A 25,926-nucleotide genomic window follows, 5' to 3' on the forward strand; every position below is an offset into this window, starting at 1 on the left:
TCTATGTCTATGTCTACGTCTACGTCTACGTCTACGTCTACGTCTACGTCTATTTCTACGTCTACGTCTGCGTCTGCGTCTGAGTCTGCGTCTGAGTCTGAGTCTGCGTCTGAGTCTGCGTCTGCGTCTGCGTCTACGTCTGTGTCTGCGTCTGCGTCTGCGTCTGCGTCTGCGTCTGCGTCTGCGTCTACGTCTGCGTCTACGTCTACGTCTACGTCTATATCTATGTCTATGTCTATGTCTATGTCTAAGTCTATGTCTATGTCTATGTCTATGTCTATGTCTATGTCGTCATATCTGAAATGTACACTAAAGTCTATACCTAATGTGACGTTTAGTTGCTGGCGTTTTCAATTGTTTTACAATCTATATGTGTCAGCATTGTTAAAAATTTAATCTAAACACCACAATCATTTTGCAGTTTAGTATTCAGCCATCGATTTTTTCCCCCTTTTTTCGTCCCACGCCAACGCTTAACCCACATACCCCCGTAATATTTTTTTAAAGATGTAAATTTGTTTTTAATACATCATCTTTGATTATATAAGCAACTTGTTTCGAGGTCATTTTTAACGACTCACGTGTATCACACTACTGCTTGAGTGGTTCAAAAATCAAAATGGTAAATATACTTTTTTAAACTTAAAATTTCAGTTTAGATTTTTTTTACGTCCTCGGCAAAGCATCATACTATAAAAATGAAACGGCATAAATTTTGATAAATTTTGTCTACCAAATAAAAACAAAGTGAGCACTTTTCGCCTCTATGTAAATCACAGCTTAATAAACTTGAAAAGCTTGTTTCAAATTGTTTCAAATTATTGTTACCAGAGAGAATATTTTTTTAACCAAAATTGAACCAAAATTGAATATTTTATAACGTGTGTAATAAGTACAAAATTACTTCTGGTTTCATTAAGGCTAGTAAATAATAGTCAACGCAATAATTACTAGTAATATAATGCATAATGATAATTTAGCAAACAAATTTATTTTTTATTTGGATTACAAAATTACTTCTTGTTTCATTAAGGCCAGTAATTAATAGTCAAAGAAATAATTACTAGTAATATAATGATAATTTAGCAAACAAATTTATTTTTAATTTGGATTAGTAGAGTCAAGGTGTAGTGGTGATTGGGGGTGTTATATAATCTATATATATATAAAGCAAAGTGGTCAGGTGCCCGATAGGGTATTTCCCGGCGCCGCAGGCGCGTCAAATTTGGCACGATGATGCGTTGGGGCGATAGAATACGAGGGCCGGTGACGGTTGGCCGAAAATTCCGCGGAGAGGGGGTCAAAACTGACCTCGACTGACCGGCGCCTAATATGGGCTATATTACGAAAAAAAAATTCCATCGACGACCCCCCTTGAAATATTGTGAGGTGGTAGGAGAATGACTAGGGGTGTCACAAAAAACTCGCAATGACCGGGAAATGGGTCAAAACTGACCAGTCGTATTTCCCTATATAATCTTTGTATTTTATGGGAAAAACAGAGGGTAATTTCAAAACGGATTTAGTGCATTTACCCTCTTTACATCTGGCTAATTTTTGGCATGCTTATAGGTAAATGGCTTGGCCGTAGAACAAACCTGTCGGTTTCACTCAAAGCCCTTGAAGAAGGCTAAAAAAGTGACCGCGAGTGAAATTCACTGTATATAAGCTCTATTACGAAAAAAACTTTCAGACGACGACCCCCCTTGACATTTTGTGAGGTGGTAGGAGATCGCTTTGGAGTGTCACAAAAAACTCGCCATGTCCGGGAAAAATCGGGAAATGGGTCACAAACAACTCGGAATATCTGGGAAAATTTCGTAAAGGGGTCAAAACTGACCAATTGTATTTCCCTATATAATCTTTGTATTTTAAGGGAAGAACAGAGGGTCATTTCAACGCGAATTTTAGGGTACTTAAACTCAGTATTTGTATTTTATGGGAAAAACAGGGAATTTTCAGCACAATTTTTAGGTTACTTAACCTCTGTACATCATGATAATGTTTTGCATACACTTCTACAGTAGACTAGGCCGTATGGAAAAACTGTTGGTCAGACTGAAAGCCCTCGACCAGGGCTAAAAGATGACTGCGAGTGAAATTCTCCATATATGAGATATATATAAATAAATTGACGAACGATCCCCTTAATATTATTTGAGGTCGTAGACCGACCCTGGAGGGTAACAAAAAACCTTTATTCCCGTCGGAAAAAGCCATTGTAGTCGTTAAATATGTTCAGATATCGTATTTTCTTATATAAGCATAGCAACTGTTTGTTAAAAAAGTAAACAAAGACATACGTCATTCTGTCCATTTCCAAGGGAGGTAACCTTTTTAAAATAATTATATTTCAAATAATTGTATACTATTTTAAACAGAAACAGAAATTGACAAAGTATAGCATTTGCCGTAGTAAAAATTAAGTTGATAATTAAGCTACGTATCCTAATTAAATTAAAAAAATAATTTTAAAAGTCAATGTAATATAAATTATGAGATATATTGTTCATGGAACCTCTGTAGTTCTAATTCCATTTTAGTCATACATTGCGTACTTTCAAATATATTCTCTGGAAACGGATGTTGAACAACAACATCTATCTATTATACTACTAAAACTCAACTTTGTTTACATGTTAGAATATTTATTTGTTTGTCTGATTTCTTACTGTAAGGAAATTGCTCGATATGTGGGGCTGTAAAATAGTATGTAGGTAGAGAACAATTTTTGATTGCAGACAGACTGTTAATCACACATTTAGTTAAAGACGTTAATTAATTTATTGATTTATTCATAGGTAGATTAACCACATTTTTTAAAAAATGATTAGAAAAACCACTAGACTCGACGGAACCGTGACGTCACATCTTTTTGTTTATATTTTAGTACAATAAAATGGCGGCTTCCATCATAGGCCCATTCAAAAGTTTAACGCGTTCTAAATCTAATTTTCTGTCGGCCATAACTTTAACAATACGTTCGTTTGCTGTTTTTATTACGTTCCAACACTTATATAAATTTTCATCTGTCTTTTTCATTTAGTTTTACAATAAATTTCTCTAGCTCTACAATCTGTGCAAGGAAGTTATTTATAGATCTAATAATATCTTGTGGCCAAGCAAGTTATTTATAGATCTAAATCTAGAATCTAGATCAAACAAAAGATTAGTTAGATACATACCAAAGATTAATTAAATAAAAATATAATCCATTTTATAATCATTATACATTTTTAGTCCTTAAATACTTGATATAAATCTTAGTGATTTATCTATCTAGATCTAGATTCTAGAATCTAGATCTAGAATTTCTAGATTCTAGATCTAGATCTAGCAAGCGTTACGCAACTAGACTTAAGACTTAAGCAAACGAGTCGTAGAATCTAGATCTAGATAATTCTATCTATGATCTAGATAATTTCAGACCTTCTTTATTTTATATAAATCTTTGTTTGGCTAATTTGAGATAAAATTTAATTTGAAAGTTACTACTACTAGACTTAGATCTAGATCTATGCGCGTAAATCAAGTTGCATAAGGAGACTCAAAGTATTAAAGTATAGTATAAAAATTCATCTGTGACGTCACGAGTAAATAGCAAAGTTGTTAGCTTAATCGGCTCTCATGCGGGTGGCACAGTTTCTAGACTAATACGTTAGTGAGACATGCTCGGCTGGAATCGTTTTTACAACGATAAAAACATGTTGTCTGAGACTTGGCGGGACACTGGGCAGGTGAAGTAGAGTAGGTCACCTGTGACGTCAGTATATGAAGGGATGGTCTGAAATCGGTGTTTTCGGTGTTTTTAAAAGATAAAAAACATATTTTTGAATGTGGGGTCTGGTTTTTTTGTGACGATAAGTGACACTGCAGTAGCGTAGTGAGGGGATACGACATATTTCCCCGGGCACCGACCTTTAGGGGGTTGGAAAAATAAATTGAAAGGTTGAGGGGGGTGCAAATCGAAAGTTTGAGGGGGGGGGGGGGTGAAAATGAAAATCTTGAGGGGGGTGCACATCAAAAGTTTGGGGAGGGGGGGGGTGCAAATCGAAATCTTGCGGGGGGGGGGGGGGGGGTTCAAATCGAAAAGTTTGTCCCCGGGCGCCGGGAAGGGTCGCTACGCCTCTGAGTCACAGACGTGATGTTTTTTATGGATGACCCCCGAAACCCAGAGTTATCCAACGGATGACAGGTAGTCTAGTCTTATCTAAAATGAGCATTACTGTTTAAATTTAAGCACTCCACAGCTCATCCATCACAAAATCATCAAGTACTCAAATTCTCAAATGTTTTTGAAAACCTAAGCGAAGCTAGGCAGTATGCCTAGTTTTATATAAATACAATACTACTCTATACACCATAGATCACTATCGTGTATTTTTATCTTGGAAAACAATTGTTCTTTTGTTGTTTTACTTTCCCTGGCCACTCCGTTTGACGTCAAGGAGGAGTTGAGGGCAGTTTTTGAAAATATTTAAATTGATAAAATAATTCTAAACAGCTTCTCAACCGCTTATATTTGATACAAAAATATAAAAATGAAAGTAATCGATGGTTCCCAAAACGGCTTAAAATTTTACAAATGTAACTATACATTTACCGCTTGCCATATTTTTAAAAAGATTTTTTTCAAAAATTTAGAATGATTACGTAGACTTTTAATGCTTTAATACTTGCAGGCAAGTTTCTGAAAGCACCTACTCTCAAACCTACGAGAAAATTATAGCTCTAGTAAAAATTGTGTTTACAAATAACCGAAAATCGACCTAGACTGACCCAGGTTTATATAAACTATACATTATAAAATTGTGTTATTAGATCGACCACTTTAATAAACAGACCACACATGTAATTGGTAACAAAATACCTTGGGTACCGTTGGCACCTAGAAAAATACCAGATTAGCAGAAATGTTTATCCGTGATTGCCTTTTCACAGAGATTGACTTTCATTTATTAATTACAAATATCATTTATCGTTCGGTTTAGCATTTTGAGGAATGTATGGAAACAAGAAGTGGTACTTACTCTATTTCTCGTTTCTCAAATGCCGATCACTTGTGCACCGCTTCAATTAGGTGGACGAAATTTAAAAAATAAGCATTAAATTGCATGAGCAGGTTTCTAACATTTTTTGAACAATTTCTAAAAACCGAAATTGGTACTTTAATTTATTTCAGTGGTAATATGATAACGTGAGTACTGTTTCTGTGACGTAGATGAAATTTTATATTGTAGTTCAAGATCGAATACTTTTTAATTATATCGTTTTATTTTTATTCTCCAAGTCCTAATGATTTACTTTGTTAAATACCTGTTTTCTGAAGTGCCATTAACTGCAGTACCATTTTTTAAAAACATGTTTGAACCATTTCCGGCTATTGGAAGGGACACTTTACTCTATATCAGATTTATAAAAAAAACTTATAAAGCATAGTCTAAGAAATACTTGCCTCTATGTGTTTCCTCAAAAATATGAGTGGTTTTGCCACAAACGTTAAATTTAGTACATTTGAGTTAACGTTTAAAAATTTGGACATGGCTACCTAAGGATGAAGCAACGCCTAGCATTTGTGACTACTCAATACATTTAAATAACGCTGACATTTTGTTTATTCTAGATAGTTAACACATATTACATCCAGAAATCTAAGAATGCGCTTTAAGGCAACTGTGCATAATGCAAAATCGCGCGAGTTGTTACCTTACTTAATGCAAAGCTTTTTTAAAGTGCGACGGCGTAGCCTAGAGGAAGAGCGCTGGACTCCTACCCCGGAAATCAGAAGTTCCAATCCGGGTTAAAATCTGTAGAGCGTCTACAAGTCCAGGGATTAAATTACAGCATTACATTAAATAGTCTTGTTAAATACAACCCATAAAATGAATTAGTTGACGCTTTTTTTATCTTCAAAGAAGTCTAGAATACAAGTAATTCTATCGACTTCTTTTCTATCGTCAGAAGGTTGAGACTATGTATCACGTGATACCCGTGTTGTTGGTTGTGCTGGCCTCACACACAGACGCGAAAGAATGCACCAATTTACCTCCAGGCCTGTCTAAAATGGTCCGTGGTGTGGACGTATCGAAACTGGACCTGCTGCCCATCGATGTTGTCGGTGATGATGGAGTCATGAGTCCCGTCATCCCCATCACCTGCGACAAAGGAAAACAGTACAAGAGTGCTAAGGGTACCGTGTATGAACTACCTGACCAGGTAGGTATCGTGTGGACCTTGATCTGTAAAGGTGTTTTATTTAAAACGAGCCGACCCACAGCGTATCATACGCCGCTATTTAGTTGTTTTATTTTCTACTTTTCAGTAATTCATAATTTGTGAATTCGACAGTACCAAAGCTGCCACTGAAAATATTTGCTTTAAAACCCTAACCCCGACCCTACACCCCCCCCCCCCCCCGTGAAAGCAGCCTCCTCTTAGTTATTTCTTAGTTACCTCCTGTAAGTTTAAAATCGAACCAAATTATCTGCCCCTAATAGAAACCCGGCTCTACGGCTCTGCGATTTGTAAACATTTAGCTTTGTAAACATTTAGAGTGAACACCGCTCACCAGACAATGTGGGGGTGGGGTGGGGGTGGTAGTGATAGTGATAGAGAGAAAGAGAGGGGACTGCAAGGAGGCGCTTGCAGCTTGTTTTCTAACGGCTCCCAGAAGAGAATTATATATATAGATGAGCAAGAGAAAGGTTTAAAAATTCAAGTTAAAATATTTTTAAAAAAATATTAACAATGCTTAAATGTAATCAAATTTGAAGTATTCATATGCTAAGAAAATTCCTTAGCACACGAAAATGTAACAGTTACTAAACCCCATCAAAACAAAAATTTACAATGTAGCCTACACAGAGTAAACTTTTACAGCATTACATTAAGCAAGTAAAGTAGTAGTAAAGTGCCCTTTTTAAACCAGATGGTCTCTAGGGCAAGTGAAGTAGAGTTCACTTGTTTATGTGACCTCGGCATATGAAGAGATAGTGTGGTCCGAACTATGCCCACACATTAAGTAGTCTTGATAAATAAAAGTCCGACTAATGAAAACCCTGAAGATCAGAAATAACAATCGAGTTTGTCTTTATGCAATTTACTTTAAACTTTAAGACATGTTATTATGACTCTGTAAATTTACATTAGTTTTTGAGAAATCTGAAATAGCGTAAATGAGTACTTCCAGTAAACGAAAATTACTTAAAATTTGACGGAAGGTAGAAAATTAGATCGTTTACTTACATGTGAAATTTCATTTATCTATCTGAAATAGTACTCAAGTTATAGGCTTTTGAAAAAGTCAAAGTAAAAACTAAGTACAACTTCCGGTTATCGGAAATCGCTCAAAAGTTGATACGGATCTACGATTTTGATAAAATACTTATGTATGAAATTTCATCAACCTAGCTGTAACGGTACTCAATTTCTCAAAACACGCATGCAAATTTACAAAGTACTAATAATATTGCGAGATTTTATTCTATTTTAAAAAGTTTAAGTATTTAAAATGGATAAAAAACATGTCTATATCCCGAGTTCCCATACCCTGTTGTTTTATATAAGAACTAGACTACCCGTTATCTAGTTAGATAACTGTGGGTTTCGGGGATGCCAGCACTTATCATCCCAAAATAACCAGACCCTACATTCAAAAAGACGCTTTTTATATTTTAAAAACTCCACTAAACTCTACTTCACCTGCGGAGTGCCCCGCCAAGTCTCAGACATGTTTGCATTTTAAAAAAAAAAATTCCGGCCGAGCATGGCTCTGACTACACTATCCCTTCATATGCTGAGAACATAGAAACAGGTGAACTCTACTTCACCTACCCTGTGCCCCGCGAGGTCCTGATAGTCAACCTTATCATTCACATATTGGCCTTAAGAAAAAATAATTGAAAACATTGTTTTAAGAATAAACTTTTTACTATTACTAAACTTATTGTTCTAAACTGTTATAATTAATGTGGTTAATCTACCAATGAATATATCAATAAATTAAATTAACGGCTTTAAAATAGTTTGTAATTAACAGTTTGTTTAAGGAGGAACAATATTTACCACCCAAAATCCTATTTTACAGCTCTACACATAATGCAGATTCTCCCCAATAACAAATCAAACAAACAAACAAACAAAAAATGAGTTATCAAACGTCACTATTCAGTCAAAGTTTAGCCATTGTTCTAAAACTTTAAAATTAATGTGGTTAATCTACCTATGAATAAATCAATAAATTAATTAACGTCTTTAAATAAATGTGTGATTAACAGTCTGTCTGCAATAAAAAATTATTCTCTACCTACATACTATTTTACAGCCCCCCATATAGAGCAGTTTCCTTACAGTACCAAATCAGACAAACAAAAAAATAAATATTCAAACATGTAAACAAACTTGAGTTTTAGTAGTATAAAGATATTCGAGAAAGTTTAGGGAGATCACTCCCGGTTTATTTAATGTATGTCTTGTTCCATGTCCCGCGCAGGTCTGGCAAATGACGTCTGTTCCCGGGGGCTGGCTGTCGTCTGAAGCCCACACCTACACCTCCTACAGTGACGTCAGAAACGCCATGAGCGCCAGCGTCGGTCTTGAGGCGGACACGGGCACGTACGCGTTCTCCGGCAGCTTCAGCTACAAGAAGATGCAGAACTCCATCACCAACTCCTCCAGGTACATCTCTGAGGTCACGGCATTCGCTGCTGCAACACGAGCAGACGTTAACCCGCCGGAAAAATTAGGGCTGGATAGTTTTGCTCAAGCGTACGTAGATACTACCCTGACTGGTACCTTCGAAAGCAACCCTACTGCGTACAATAAGTTTATTGATACCTACGGCACGCATTATTTTACCTCTGCTAATTTTGGTGGTTTCATTCGAATGGTTTTTGAGACAAAGAAAGATTACGTTATGACTAAGACAGAGAACGAGATCGAAGCGAACGCCAAAGCTTCGTACTCGAAAATGGTTTCCGTAAGCGTGGGGGGATCGTCAGCGACTGGGAATGTTGATGAAACGTTTACATCAAATTCTAAGACCACTATCAAGTACTACGGAGGCGACACCAATGTCCTAGGTACTGAAGGTCTCTCAAAATGGCAGCCGACAGTCGAGAGTGACCCCTGGTTATTTTCTGGTAAACTGAAGCCAATTAGCGACTTAATTAGTGACGAAACAAAGAGAACTTCTATGGAACGCGCTGTGAAGAATCGCTTGTTGAAAGCCTACATTGGGGAAATGCAATCTTTAATTTATGGAGCCAGAGCGAAGTCCGATAACCCAGTCATCAACGGCCTTCGAGATCGAGTCGCAGCGCTGAAGAGCAAAAAACAAATCGACGATGCCGAGGTTGATGCTTTAGCCAAGGACTTAGAAGAGTATATTACAGTACCCAACTGGTTTGTGGCCAACACTAAAGTCTGTTTGTACTGGGAGGCATCGTGGACGTCAGCCCAGTGTAATGGAGGAGATTGGGGAAATTACCGTTGTGCCATAGCTAACTCTATGACGCCTTGGTACTACGACTGGACCGACTGGAGAATTGGCGGATGCTACATGCAATGGGCGATTTTATCCGCCAACAACCCAGCTTGGTTCAACGACGTGCAGATTTGCTATCAGTGGTACGCGGAGAACAACTGGGACCAGTGCGGCGGTAACCCCGGCGACACATACTGCGCTAGCATCAACAGTTACACGACCAAGTACTTCGACGATACGGGAAGCCGGAGCGGAGGCTGCAAAATGCGATGGAAGCTCCAAGTGCCTGACACCGCGCCGTATTGGATGAAAGCCGTGCATATGTGCTACAAATGGGAGGCGAGTGACGACGCTTCTCAGTGCGGTGGAGGGGCGCCGACTGAACAGTGTGTGGTGGCAAACACCTGGACCGCATACTATCTGGACTACACCGACAACAGAAGTGGCGGCTGCTTGATGAGCTGGGGCTTAAAGACCGCCTACTGATAGCTGGCTTCCATTTGTTCCAACAGTTCAATACGTACTGGCATACAGTACCGAGTTTTTATTTTTATCCTTACTGGCACTATATACTGAAATACAAATAAAAAACTGTTATGAACATAGAGGTTAGTTATTTAAATAAATGTAAATTTAACTGAAAAAGCGTTGTTGTTTTTTTTTACTTCATATTTTAAAATTTAAAGCTTTACATAAACTAATGACATAAAGTAAACAAATTAAAGATTCCTCTTTAGACCTAGCGATCCATTGACCTCGGCATATGAAGAGATAATGTCGTCAGCACTATGAACAGCAGCCTTTACTTTTCCTACCGTGAGGTAGGCCTATCCACTAAAACTGGGTGGACTGTGTTTCCCATGTCATGTGACCTCTGGTACTCTAGGTTCTTGCGACTGTGTCCTTGATATACCAACTCCAGGCTGCGGATGACCAGGAAAGTTGCTGACATGGGCATTAAATTCGAGTTCTATATACCCTGTAGATATATCTATGTACTTGCAATTGTATTGGATGTTACAGTTCTCTACATGCAAAAAACAAGGATCCAGACGCTAGCAGTGTTATTGGTTGTGTTGTCTCTCAGGGGCAGTCCGTGAACACACTCCACCTTAATTGGTGATCATTACACCTCAGGGTCAGCCGGTAAACACACTCCACCTTAATTGGTGATCATTACACCTCAGGGGCAGCCAGTGAACACATTCCACCTTAATTGGTGATCATTACACCTCAGTAGGTGATTATTACACCTCAGTGGGTGATCATTAAACCTCATGGTCAGCCGGTTAACACACTACACCTCAGTGGGTGATCATTACACCATATCCTCACTGAGGTAGTGTTACATTATATGTAATAAGATTAAAGTGGAGATAACCAGTAGTGACCTTACATATATACTATTCTTACAGTGACGTACACACATATACCTCTTACAGTGACGTACACCCACACACTTCATACAATGACGTCCTCACATCCACTTCTTACAGTGACGTTCACACATACATTTTTTAAAGTGACGTCAACATACACCTCTTTTAGTGACGTCAACACACACACCTTTTACAGTGACGTCCACACATACATCTTTTAAATTGACATCAACACATATACCTCTAAAGTGACTTTCACGCATACACGTCTTATATTGACGTCCACACGTACACCTCTAAAGTGACGTCCACACACACACCTCTAAAGTCTAAATCGACGTCCACACACATACCTCTAAAGTGACGTCTACATATATTCCACTGACACCAACATTTTTATTTCTTCTTGTCTGTTTAAATTGAGATTTTACAAATAGAGAAATGTTGTTGGGAGATTTGCTTTTTAAGTGGTACTTTAGCCGAAAACGTTTTGGAAAAACTAAAATTTAAAAAAAATTGCCTTATACAAGAATGGAATGCTTTTCAAGTAGCGGAAAAAGAGAACAAACAAGAAATTATTACACACACACATATATATATATATATATATATATATATATATATATATATATATATGTATATATATATATATATATATATATATATATATATTAATAATAATAGTTTCGCTGTCTGTGTATCTATCTGTGTATCTATCTATGTATCTGACAAGAACGCTCTAGAGAAAACACAAGGAAATTCAAAACATGCACAGTAATTCGAAAAACGAAGTTTGACGTCGTATAGTAGAAAATAATCTCAAGCCGGAGAGTGCACACAGTAATATGACGTCATTGATTCTCGAGTAAACATTGAATAAAAAGGCAATTTTGTCTAATCTAAGTGGTTTGCGTGAAGAGTTTCTTTCATACAATTCTTCGGGAAGGGGCAAGCCCCACCCCCGCGTAAGAACGTCTGACCCCCCCCCCCCCTTTCCCTAACTCAAAAGAAATTTCTTCATCGATACTCTATAATAAAATTACCGCCTAATTAATGTGTCTAATCTAAAAAGTGGTTTTCTTGCAATTTCTTTAATGCAATTCTTCGGGTAGTGGCTAAGCGCGACACCAGTGTTTCTTTCAGACTTTTTCCTCCCCGGAGAGGGGTGGGGTTACTTGAAATTTTCGGGGGCGGGGGTAGAATTTTCGGGGAGGGGGCGGACACTGGAAAAAGTATATAATTATATTTCGTTGAATGGGACGGTAGACATGTTTTTTTTGGGGTGGGGGGTGGTGGGGTGGTGGGGGGAGTGGGGGTGTGTGGGGGGGGGGGGGGGTTGGGGGTAGGGGGGGTGGTTTTACTTTAGAGATAGAGACAGCACTATCAGCCTAGCGCCCGTTGTACCCTTTCTCAACGGGCCATTTTTCTCGTATATTATATTAATACTAATAGTTTCGCTGTCTGTGTATCTATCTGACAAGAACGCTCTAGAGAAAAGACAAGCAAATTAAAACATGCATAGTAATTCGAAAAACGAAGTATGACGTCGCCACATTTAGCATAGAGTAGAAAATAATCTCAAGCCGGAGAGTGCACACAGTAATATGACGTCATTGATTCTCGAGTAAACATTGAATAAAAAGGAAATTTTGTCTAATCTAAGTGGTTTGCGTGAAGAGTTTCTTTCATACAATTCATCGGGTAGGGGCGAAGCCCCACCCCCGCGTAAGAACGTCTGAGCCCCCCCCCCCCCTCCCTAACTCAAAAGAAATTTCTTCATCGATACTCTATAATAAAATTACCGCCTAATTAATGTGTCTAATCTAAAAAGTGGTTTTCTTGCAATTTCTTTAATGCAATTCTTCGGGTAGTGGCTAAGCGCGACACCAGTGTTTCTTTCGGACTTTTTTTGTATCCTTCCTCAACGGGCCATTTTTCTCGTATATATATATATATATATATATATATATATATATATATATATATATATATATATATATATATATTTATTTATTTATTTATTTTCCTAGTACTGCACAGGAACTGACATTAATAGGATGACATAACATGCTGGGTAACATGGTGTTACAAGGCTTCTAATATAACGGAACATGAAACATATAGTTGAGTATAAATATACAACACAATGAACCCGAGTTGGGTTACTGTTCTTACATGTTTTTATATATATTTTTAATATATAAAAAAGATGTTGTACATGGACTCACATTTCGAGCAATAAAAAAAAAGAATTTTAATTTTTTTTTTTTTTTTTTTTTTTTTTGCGAGATTGGGATATTTTTTGAGAATAATTTTTTTTCTCTTTCCAAAAAGAAGAGCCTTTAGGGTTTTATGTCAAGAAAGTATTGAATGTATTTTGTTACGCAATACAAACTAGTTATACGAGCACACTAGTCATATTTCGTTGAAAAAAATGTTTTCTTGTCCAACGATGTAGGCCTACATGTTGTTATTCATTTCTAAATAATATAAAATGCTCGATTTGAAGAAGAAAAAAAAAAGAAATTCCCTTGCGCATGTTTGTGTGCGCAGTTTTCCGTTACGTAGTTTCCGGTCACCGTTGCTTAAGAGCAGGGGTCTCCAAACTACGGCCCGCGGTTGGGGCCCGCGAACTCCTCTTATCTTTTTGTACAAGGTAAATCGTTTGTTGGTGATGGCTAAGGAAGTTTGCCCAGAAAAAACAAAGACATGCCTAGAAGAACCTGGCCCCCGAATTGAAATTTGATAGTTAATGCGGCCCTCGGGCTGAAAAGTTTGGTGACCCCTGCTTAAGAGTGTTAAGAATGTTAAACTGTTACTACTGACTTCCAAACACAGTCTTTCCACAACAGTCTTTCCACAAGTGCCCAATCCACTACACGATTCCACCACTACCGATTCCAACAAAACCGATTCCACCACTATCGATTCCACCACTATCGATTCCACCACTATCGATTCCACCACTACCGATTCCACCACTACCGATTCCACCACTATCGATTTCACCACAGTCTTTCCACAAGTGCCCAATCCACCACACGATTCCACCACAACCGATTCCACCACTATCGATTCCACCACTACCGATTCCACCACTACCGATTCCACCGCAACCGATTCCACCACAGTCTTTCCACAAGTTCCCAATCCATTACACGATTCCACCACAACCGATTCCACCACTATCGATTCCACCACAACCGATTACATCACTACCGATTTCACCACTACCGATTCCAACAAAACCGATTCTACCACTACCGATTCCACCACAACCGATTCCACTGCTGTCCATTTCCACTACGGTCATTCCTCCACGATCTCCTTTGCTATAAATACTACGCGGCATTAACTATGTGAGTACTACCAAATCCCTCACTTCTTGATTTACAAAGAACACAAACTTCAAACGTATTCAAACGTGACTAATTAACGAATACACAAAGCATCTTTTTCACCCTGCTAAAATTAAAACCACATTATCCACATTTAGGTCTCATCATCACGAAATTAATATCACGATGTTAACATCACAGTACGTGAGTACTAAAATACCATACCACGCGACGTCATCGAGTTGAAACCTAATCAGTCGAAAAATCTGTATCACCCTTTCAACAATATTTAATTACACTTAATTAAAGCGGGAAATACGACCTCCGCTTTTTTTTTTTGCAATACAGTCATACGAACCTTACATTTCTTATACCATACAAAAATTCTGAGCTCTCTGCTTTATTTTTTGTTAATGAAACTCCATACCCTGCATCGTACTACCGATTGCTAAATTTCTTTGTAATTTGAATTGAAAACCGATTTCATCTTGTTAATTATTAAGTATGTCAAAACCTATGGTAAAAAGTTGAAAATGTCAATGTTCATCTGTTATTTGAGTTATAAAATTGGACGAAAGTTGATATATAACATGGGTAACGTGATAGGAAGGATGTCAAGAAATATATAGGTGATATGTTTGACTCAGGAATGATGGATATGTTGTAGTTTAATTTATTTTTTTAATTGAGTTAATTTTTTATAAAACAATTAATAAAACGAAAGGCATAAAGACATGCCATCTCGCATTGAAACTATTTAATTTATTTTTTCAATTTTAATTTTTTAAATTCAAATTAAAAAAGTTATTATTACAGTTTAATTTTATTGCCAGTTTTAAATGACAGATATTGTCGTTTAAATGTTAGATTTTTCCCTACAACTTGCTCGAAAGCTTTAATTTTCTGTGACATTTTAAATGTGACCCAATCGCACTGTGGAAAGGCGTGGGAAATGTCTTTTCATGGAATAGGTTACCGCTACCTAGGTAGCGTGTTTGGAAAGTAAATGTGTGGAAGTATGCCTTTTCATTTATTTTACTTTTTAAAATAAAAACTACACACACACACACACACGCACGCACGCACGCACACGCACACGCACACGCACACACACACACACACGCACACACACACATATATATGTAACTAGTTGTCATAGAGGTCAAAGCCTAGACTGAACTAAGTTAGAGTTATTAATAGAAACGACGCAAGTCCTAAGCCGTTGACGAATACTTACAGACAGGAGGTGGTACACGCCTCAGTCGCATTTGGGTGCCGTGAGGAAGGGGACGCACAATACCTAAGAACGTCACACATGCTGCTGGCCGCTACAACTACTACTTGGTCACATATATAATATAATATATATATATATATATATATATATATATATATATATATATATATATATATATATATATATATATATATATATATATATATATATATAGGGTATGTATAGGTTTCATATATAGGGTATGTATAGGTTTCATATATATATATATATATATATATATATATATATATATATATATATATATATATATATATATATATATATATATATATATATATATATATATATATATATATATATATATATATATGGTATGTATAGGTTTCATATATATATATATATATATATATATATAAACGAATTAAAAATCGACAGGAGCGAGGCGCTTTTAACTATTACGTAATTAATGTTAGCAAGTTTTGTTTGGGGAATCATTTAAGGCTCTAACAGCCCCCCCCCTTCAAGTAACACCCCACAGCTAACGCCTCTGATTTTTTAAAATTGAAAATGATAATACTCTATACGTGTTTACGTAGGTGGGTCTAAATATATAACTGTGTGGGAAAAACCGTGTAAATGTGTTGGTGTAACTCGTTATTGTATACACCAGCTTAAACACCAACTAACAATTAGTCTTTGTCTTATGTAGCGATAGATAATTTAATACTGGCATTCAGCTTGGCATATTAAACTTTCAACATTTTTCAAATTTAAAATAAAAAAAAATATTATAAAACTTGTTACAGAAATAAATAATTCGGTCAAGTATTTATTTACCCCCCCCCCCCCCCCGTATTTTTCATACCCAGGAGACTTGATTTCAACACAAAGCTAGCTTCTCGTTGCGTTGATCTAGACAGCGCCAAGGGACGTAACAGGGTCGAGGTTGATTCAAGACAGTCGTGACGGAGTTGTGCGCTCGTGCTTGGTCGGATAGCCCACGTGACAAAAGGCACGAGATATTTTTACTGTTACATCCCTGCAAGTACACGTCAATTAAACGTTGTATAGTTGCTACAGGTAGAAGTTACATGTAGAAGTTACAGGTAGAAGTTACAGGTAGAAATTACAGGTAGAAGTTACAGGTAGAAGTTACATGTAGAAGTTACAGGTAGAAGTTACAGGTAGAAGTTACAGGTAGAAGTTACAGGTAGAAGTTACAGGTCACAGGTAGAAGTGACAGGTAGAAGCTACAGGTATAAGTTACAGGTAGAAGTTACAGGTAGAAGTTACAGGTAGAAGTTACAGGTCACAGGTAGAAGTTACAGGTAGAAGTTACAGGTAGAAGTTACAGGTAGAAGTTACCGGTAGAAGTTACAGGTAGAAGTTACAGGTAGACGTTACAGGTAGAAGTTACAGGTAGAAGTTACAGGTAGAAATTACAGGTAGAAGTTACAGGTAGAAGTTACATGTAAAAGGTAGATGTTACAGGTAGAAGTTACAGGTAGAAGTTACAGGTAGAAGTTACAGGTAGACGTTACAGGTAGAAGTTACAGGTAGAAGTTACAGGTAGAAGTTACAGGTAGAAGTTACAGGTAGAAGTTACAGGTAGACGTTACAGGTAGACGTTACAGGTAGAAGTTACAGGTAGAAGTTACAGGTAGACGTTACAGGTAGAAGTTACAGGTAGAAGTTACATGTAAAAGGTAGATGTTACAGGTAGACGTTACAGGTAGAAGTTACAGGTAGAAGTTACAGGTAGAAGTTACAGGTAGAAGTTACATGTAAAAGGTAGATGTTACAGGTAGACGTTACAGGTAGAAGTTACAGGTAGAAGTTACAGGTAGAAGTTACAGGTAGAAGTTACATGTAAAAGGTAGATGTTACAGGTAGACGTTACAGGTAGAAGTTACAGGTAGAAGTTACAGGTAGAAGTTACATGTAAAAGGTAGATGTTACAGGTAGACGTTACAGGTAGAAGTTACAGGTAGAAGTTACAGGTAGAAGTTACAGGTCACAGGTAGAAGTTACAGGTAGAAGTTACAGGTAGAAGTTACAGGTAGAAGTTACAGGTCACATGTAGAAGTTACAGGTCACAGGTATAAGTAACAGGTAGAAGCTACAGGTAGAATTTACAGGTAGAAGTTACAGGTAGAAGTTATAGGTCACAGGTAGAAGTTACAGGTCACAGGTATAAGTTACAGGTAGAAGTTACAGGTAGAAGTTACAGGTAGAAGTTACAGGACACAAGTAGAAGTTAGAGGAAATAGGTAGAAGTTATATGTAAAAGGTAGATGTTACAGGTAGAAGTTACAGGTTGAAGTTACAGGTAAAAGTTACAGGTTAAAGTTACAGGTAGAAGTTACAGGTATAATCTAACGAAAATATCACAGGCGGAGTTCACATTTTGACGTTACATTTAAGATCTAAATGTAAATGTTACAGGTAAAAACCAGTCACAGACATCACGAAATAAAGTTACATTAAAGCATTTTGATTGAAATAGATCAGTGTTTTAAGGTGAGTCGGGCTTGTTGGGAGAGGGGGTGTGGCGGTTGTAGAAGTTTTGTTTACCCGGGAAAACCTAATTTATATTTTATTTGCTTTTAACTTAAACATCTAATTTCAGGGAACCCTATTTAGAATAAAACAAATCTTATGTTTAAAAGCTTTATGATATTCAAAATCTTAAAAAATGTATTTCATTTTTAAATCATGAGATTGAATTCCCTTGCAATTTTAAAAATACTGTATTGTAATTCTGTTTTAAATAACCGTTTTAAAACTACTGTTTCGCTAAATAATATTACAGGTAAAAACTAATTTCATTTGCATCGAATTATGTCTTAAAATGGTGACACCGAACAATACATATATTTAAAGCAAACAAAAATATGTAGCTTTTGAGGTTTTGAAAATGCAACGTCATGATATACACGCTTTACTCTCTCTCTCTCTCTCTCTCTGGGAGTTTAGTTGTTTGTGTGAGTGTGAGTAATTAGCGTCAGGGTTAAAATATGAGGTAACTATGCCATGTACAATGCCTGCCGTATGCCCCCCCACCCCCGCCTTAATTGATATGCTAATGTATCTACGACCGGCGGGATATCCTGTAATCCAATGCTACACGACACCCAAATGAAGATGTGATAAACAATCAGGATAAACAAAACGGGACTGCCCCCCCCCCCACGACCCCCCCCCCTCTGTATATTATATTTTATTACTTTACGTAAAACGATTATATAGAATATTTTTATTCTATACCTAATAAAGTTATGGATATGGATATGGATGTGGATGTGGATGTGGATGTGGATGTTGATGTTGATGTTGATGTGGATGTGGATGTGGATGTGGATGTGGATGTGTATACGGATACGGATACGGATATGGATACCCATAGACACATACAGAAAGACCGACAGAACGACCGTCCGATATACCGTCATATCAAAAAGCTACCAAAAATGACAAGTCTTACACATAGCAGTAATAAAGTGAAAAAAAAATTCGTTCCTTTGCAAATAAACAGTTATACTCAATGCAGTATAATGTATTTAAATGTGTAAGTATGTACGTGATTTAAATGATTAAATAATGAATGCAGTATTTGTTACACCTTTAAATCTGATAAGTCCAGTTCGTTGTTAAAATATTTTTGTTTATATTATTTTTATTTTTGCCTCTCTGTTTCTTTTTTTAAACTACGTAAAAGTAATTCACTTCGTGTACTTATACTGGAAATACAACTTACATTTATTTTATTTTTAAATCTATTCAACCATTATTCAGCTTTTTTTTTTTTACTTTCTCGTATACAAGTATTGCAATCGTGCCGAATAATTAACAGATATTTGACAGTTTTGCAAATTTTGTCTGCGTGTCTGTGTGTTTGTGTGTCTGTGTGTCTATGAACACGATAACTTGAGTACCATTTTAGTTACGTTTAAGAAATTTAAAAAAAAAGTAATTTCAAATTTGTCATTCTGTCTCAATATTTCAGCGATTGCCAGTAATCGGAAGTGGAACATACTGTATATATTCTACTTCCGGTTTCTTAAAAGCCGTTTCAGTTAGGTAGCCGAAATTTCATATATAGTATTCTCTCAGCTTTTAAAATATTTCCGGTACTTGAAGGTGGTAAAAGTTCCCTTTCAAACCTTACGGTCTATAGGGCAAGTGAAGTAGAGTTCACTTGTTTCTGTGACCGCATATGAAGAGATAGTGTGGTCAGCACTATGCCCAGCCGCCTTTACTTTCCCTAACGTGAAAAAAAAATTGCGCACCAAGCGAACGCCAAAACAAAATGTGCATAATAGTGCGCAATATTATTAGTACTTTATAAATTTACATGCGTTTTTTTGAGAAATCGGAAATAGCGTAAATTAGTACTTCCGGTCAACGGAAATTACTCAAAATTTGACAGAAGGTAGAAAATTAGATCAATTAGAAATTTCATCAACCTAGCTATAACGGTACTCAAGGTATCGTGTTTACACACACACAGACACACACACACACAGACACACAGACAAACAGACAAGATTGCAAAATTATGTTTTTCCGTATCAGTGAGGTGTAAAACGTCGAGATTTGTAAAAATCTCGATTTTTTTTTTTTGCACGATTACAAGACTTTCTCTATACTTCGTATATGCGAGAAAGTAAAAAAGTAATCACTGTTTCATTTATGGAGTACTAATATTCCTCGCGTTTATTCATCTGATGCGCAATTCTTGTTTTAAGTATTAAAAAAAAACATTTCTACATCCCGATAGCACTGGAAGTCCCATCTCCCTTTTGATACATAAGAATATACGAGAATGTTTATGGGAGATCACTCCCGCTTTATGTTCTATGCACCTAGTGTGACATTTAAAGACGTATCACGTTATCTACGTAATAGGAGTACCATTTTTATAATAAATTTCAATGCTTCAGTTTTCTTTTGAAAAAAAAAACCACTTATGGCATGATTATTAATATCAGCAGCATTAGCTAAGTTTACTTCGAGTTTAATAAGATCGTGTTACTTTCAGACAACTGGGAAAATCCAAACGTGTGACGTCTATGCTACCGTAATTGAAACCCCTCTGAAAGTTTATCCACTTACCAAGATCGCACTGAATTTGACAGGGAAGTTGTGATGGAAAAAAAATAATCAAATATGTGGCTAAAAATGTGGCTAAACACAAAGGGTTAGACGGCGTTTTATAAGTCTAATTAGCAAATACAAAAAATTTAACACGGCAACAAGGTAACTTCAACTGAAACTAATACGAAACCATGTTTTATATTTGGAATAACTTGATTTGTTTCCTACTACTTCTACCCTTCCCTCCTCATTCCTTCCCACACTTACGCACTGACATACACACACACACACTACACTTGGCGCCATTAACGTCATTACATCAACCATCTAGATGTTGATTACGACAGTATTTGTTTACACCATTAAACTATATTATCAAATTACTTATATATATATATATATATATATATATATATATATATATATATATATATATATATATATATATATATATATATATATATATATAATGCAAACTGTCGAGAAGCACTAACGATAATATTTAATATTTTAAAATTTTATTATCCGTAAACTGTTTAATAAATCTTTAGTTAAGTTCACTTGATTTTAATGCACATTTAGCAAAACGTTATTATAACAGAGGTTATTTAAAGGTGCTGATGTAAAGTAAAAAGTAAAGAATTATTTTTAGACTTAGCGATCTTTTGGGCAGATGAAATAGAGTCCATTTTTTTCTTGACCTCGGCATTAGAAGGAGAGGTGTTGTCAGCAATTTTGCTTTACCTTTCCTAACATGAGTTGGGTGCTTATCAGTGCCGGGTGGACTCATGGACGTTATACTGATTTGGACCCGGATTCGAACTCGAAATTTTTCGTATTAGCGGGTTAGCAGCCTATCTCTCTACCGCTTAGGTCGCTCCGTCCCACGAAAGCGGCCTGATGGCTAGAGTCTTACCACCCATGACCTTACAACTCTAATTAAACTACAAACCCAATTTAAAATCTTTAATTTAAAAGATTGCCTTATTGTGCCGCCTTTACTCTCGGCTAAGTCACGTGTTAATCTCGTCAGGATAGGCTGTTTACGGGCTCTGGTACTTTAGAGGTTGTTGTGGGATAAACGTTGGAACATCTACCTACCTCTTGTGTTACCTGAGAACAGAGGCGTAGCGACCCTTCCCGGCGCCCGGGGACAAACTTTTCGATTTGCACCCCCCCTTCGAGATTTCGATTTGCACCCCCCACCCTCAAACTTTCGATTTGCACCCCCCCCCCCCCCCCCTCGAGAATTTGATTTGCACCCCCCCCCCCCCTCAAACTTTCAATTTGCACCCCCCTCAACCTTTCAATTTATTTTTCCAACCCATTTTGGCGCACCCTAAGCTCGGCGCCCGGGGACATATGTCCCCCCCCCCGCCCCCCTCGCTACGCTACTGCCTGAGAATTGCCAACTGACAACTGACGCCACGTAATTAGTTGCTAGGAGAGGATTAGTCTGCTTTTTACCGAGACTTACTTTTTTTTCTTTTTTTTTTTTAAATCTAAAATAGTTAACTACTAGTGGCTTACTTAATTACTTTTTCTCAATATATTTCTAAAGTGCTAATTAACTCAAGCGTATTTTAAGTGTGCTAAATTTGTAGTGATTCTAAAAATAACCGTTATAGAATTGTCATTTCGAAATAATATTACTAGAACCGCATACTACACACGTAGATGTATTTAACACGTTTTTAAATATATTTCTTTTATTTCAAAACGTGTCTTTATTACATTTAAAAAGAAAACATTTCACAAGACTTCATTTTTTATTTAATGGGAATAAAATAGTAGGGCTATTCAGAGGCGTGGCGAGGTGGGGGGGGGGGGGAGGGCGGGGTGAGGGGTGCGGACTGCACCGGGTGACACTAATTAGGGGGGGGGGGGACACCAAGGCAAAAAATAGTAAAATATATAGAGAAAAATTTGAAGGGGGGGGGTGCAAATCGAAAGTTTGAGGGGTGGGGGTGTAATTCGAAAACTGAAAGTTTGTCCCCGGGAAGAGTCGCTACGCCTCTGAGGGGGTGACACCATAAAGTGCCGCACCGGGTGACACCCGACCTCGCTACGCCTCTGGGGGTATTGATGTTTATTCAGATGAAGAAAATCTAATAAAAACGAGTTTGCAGAAATCTATACTTCCGATTTTAAAAATAATACGAAACTATAAAATGACAAAATACTGTTAAAATGTGCATAGGTGGAAAAAAATAGTTTAAAAATTAAATTCACGTAATTGCGTTCATAATCTCAGACATATTTCGCCATCTATGATTAGTTTACACTATGAATATTACTATTAAAGGTAACGCATTTAATATAATCGCTTCACTTTCAGCAATAACGTTAGCATTTTACGTTTCACACAATATTGTTATACAATACTTTAAAATTTCTCATATTGTTACATTTTTAAATTCCTATTTCTTTCACTGGGAATCACATTTCATGAACATATTGCAAACACACTCGCACACAAATACACACACACACACACACACACATAAATAAAGTTTGAGTTTTGAAAGGCTAAAAATGTAACTTTGCCATTGTTATGTACACATTTTATGATTAAATTTATGAAACATCATCTGATATTATTGCTGTAAGAATGAGAATAGGAAAAAAAACACTTAAAGTTTAATTCGAAGTCTAGAGAATGCGGACATAGAATAAATACGGTCACCCCTAGCACTCTCCGCCCCTTTTGTTTACTTTTATCTTAAGTGTAACAAAATTTCGCATCACTCGTAATGAAAGAAAATGGAGATAGGATGAAAAGTCAAACATGTACAAGTCATGATGTTTCAAGTGATGATGTTGCTAGTTTTGAAGTCCCTAGTCATAATGTTTCCAATGATGATGTTGCCATTCATGACGTCCCTAGTCATGATGTTTCCAGCGATGATGTTACAATTCATGATGTCCCTAGACATGAAGTTTCCAATGATGATGCTGCTAGTCATGATGTTGTGAGTGATGATGTTTCCATTATTAATATTGTCAGTTATGATTGTCATGATGTTGCTACCGACGATGTAGCCGATGCAGACATCATGACCCTAGTCACGTTGGTGATAAGTATGATGTTGCCAGTAATGATTTTTGCCTCTTGGTGATCTTACAACAGATAAAGTTTCAAATAAAGATGTTGCCTTGATGATGTTGATAGTCATGATGTTGCCAGTGATGATTTTGCACATGATATCGCGAATCTTGATATTAATACTGAATATCTGAATACGAATACTTCCTAATTTCCGCCAGATTTTAACATCTACATATAATCTAACGGGTCCGATTAGGATTGGTGTTGGGGGGGGGGGGGGGGGGGGAATAGCAATCAGACAACACTGCTAACCCATAACGAACTTTTGATTTTCGGGTTAACAAAAGAATATTCCGGCTTTAGACCATGACATTTAAAAAAAATAATTTAAAATCAAAACAGCCAACTGTATTTATTTTAAAATGCCATCTGTAGTATAGAAATGAAATCTGATTCGGCGCCTGTTAATATAAACAGACACCTTTGTATTTGATCTTCTAGACTCACTGCTCAGTTATAAATTGAAATAAATGCGTTTTGCAAATAGGGGTTGAAATTTGATGCAACTTGTGTTTCAAACCTATCACATGCATAGTCTTTTGACATTTTCATCTAAAATTGGAAAAATGGTAGAATGTAGGTAAAAAAAAAAATCCGTAATCATCAGAATTTAATCAAATATGTAACTTGATATAAACAACGATACGGTGTCTGTTGAAATAAGGTGGGCTTTTTTGTGTAGGCTTGACGGTATATAGATGTCTCGATGGTTTTTTTAGTGGGCTACATGGTCCTGAATGTAGATTTCGCTATTTGATTGTTAGTTACGGAGTTACCCATAGGTGAGTAAGGTATTCGATACCTGGGACTGTATTTGGCGTTGAAATAAATGTTTGTCAATATTTATATCGATATTGCTAATTCAGTCTTTCTTCTTCTTCTTCGTTCTTAATTATTAGTGTTGAAGGGGATCGAGATTTATCTGCCAGTGGGTTTGAACTCGAGACCTTGTTCGAATTTATCAACCATGAATTTTTTTTTTTTGCCTACTCGACCACGCCTCCAACACAATTAAGCGTTACGTGTCAACTGGTTATGCGCCATTGAGGCCATTGACTCCGATTTCAGCCTGCTTTTCTTTTTGGATTTGCTTCCATAGCCTTTGTCCAACCAAGAACAAACTACAAGGCAGCAGTTGTTTAATTTTGGAGTTGTCTCTCCTAGAAGAGTGGCTGTCCCCAGCTAACGAGCCTCATCTGCCCGAGGGTTCGAACTCGAGACTTTTCGGTTTAGCAACCATGAGCTTTACCGACTCGACTACGCCGACCCCTAATTCAGTGAAATCGCCTCCTTTAACCCAGGGGTCTCCAAACTTTTCAGTCCGAGGGCCGCTTTAACTATAAAATTTCAGTTCGGGGACCAGTTTCTTCCAGGCATGTCTTTGATTTTTCTGGACAAAGTTCCTCAGCCATCACCAACAAACGTTTTTTCCTTGGACAAAAAGATCTCCGCGGGCCGCATGAGAGGACTTCGCGGGCCGCATTCGGCCCGCGGGCCGTAGTTTGGAGACCCCTGCTTTAACCCATTTCATGTGTACCTAATAAATTCATATGAGGAAGCTACTCTTTACTTCTCTGTATCATTGTCACTGTGTGTGTGAGATTAGTCTTGTCACGTGTTCCATGCAAATCTAACTTTTTTATTGTGTTTCAAAGGTTAGTGGTCATTTAAGTACCTTTTCTGGTGTCAGTGGTTACTCTTTCAGAGGCGTAGCGACCCATTCTAGCACCCGGGGCGGACTATCAATGTTGCACCCCCCTCCCTTTTCATATAGACTATAGTTTGAAAGGTTGATGAAAATATTGGTTCCCAGAAAGAACCGCAACGGAAAAAAGCGCAACGGAAAAAAGCGCAAATCAAAAAGCGCAACGGAAAAAAGCACACACGAAAAAAAGCGCAAAGAGAAAAAAGCGCACACAGAAAAAAGCGCAAAGAGAAAAAAGCGCAAACGGAAAAAAGCGCAAAGAGAAAAAAGCGCACACAGAAAAAAGCGCAAACAGAAAAAAGCGCAAACGGAAAAAAGCGCAAAGAGAAAAAAAGCGCACACGGAAAAAAAGCGCAAACAGAAAAAAGCGCAAACAGAAAAAAGCGCAAAGAGAAAAAAGCGCACACAGAAAAAAGCGCAAACAGAAAAAAGCGCAAACGGAAAAAAGCGCAAACGGAAAAAAGCGCAAACGGAAAAAAGCGCAAACAGAAAAAAGCGCACACAGAAAAAAGCGCAAACGGAAAAAAGCGCAAACAGAAACAGAAAAATGCGCAACCAGAAAAAACACAACGAAAAA

The 25,926-nt window shown here is 37.1% G+C and overlaps 1 protein-coding gene across 1 annotated transcript; it reads left to right on the forward strand.

The window, feature by feature from the left end:
* The first annotated feature begins 586 nt into the window (after positions 1–586).
* LOC131953552 (perivitellin-2 67 kDa subunit-like) lies at positions 587–10,023 on the forward strand. Its single transcript, XM_059316777.1, has 3 exons — positions 587–622; positions 5,962–6,216; positions 8,492–10,023. Exons 1-3 carry the CDS (start codon positions 620–622, stop codon positions 9,968–9,970), a joined length of 1,737 nt encoding a protein of 578 aa, XP_059172760.1. The 5' UTR covers positions 587–619; the 3' UTR covers positions 9,971–10,023.
* Positions 10,024–25,926: the final 15,903 nt, after the last annotated feature.

This window comes from Physella acuta, unplaced genomic scaffold, assembly GCF_028476545.2.
Source record: "Physella acuta isolate Inbredline_101_S28 unplaced genomic scaffold, ASM2847654v3 ptg000930l, whole genome shotgun sequence".
NCBI classification, from domain to species: domain Eukaryota; kingdom Metazoa; phylum Mollusca; class Gastropoda; family Physidae; genus Physella; species Physella acuta.

Bases quoted from the DNA above. Each gene is read 5' to 3' on its own strand.
- LOC131953552 (XM_059316777.1), top strand. The intron at 6,217-8,491 runs GTAGGTATCGTG...TGTCCCGCGCAG, and splicing joins TGTATGAACTACCTGACCAG to GTCTGGCAAATGACGTCTGT.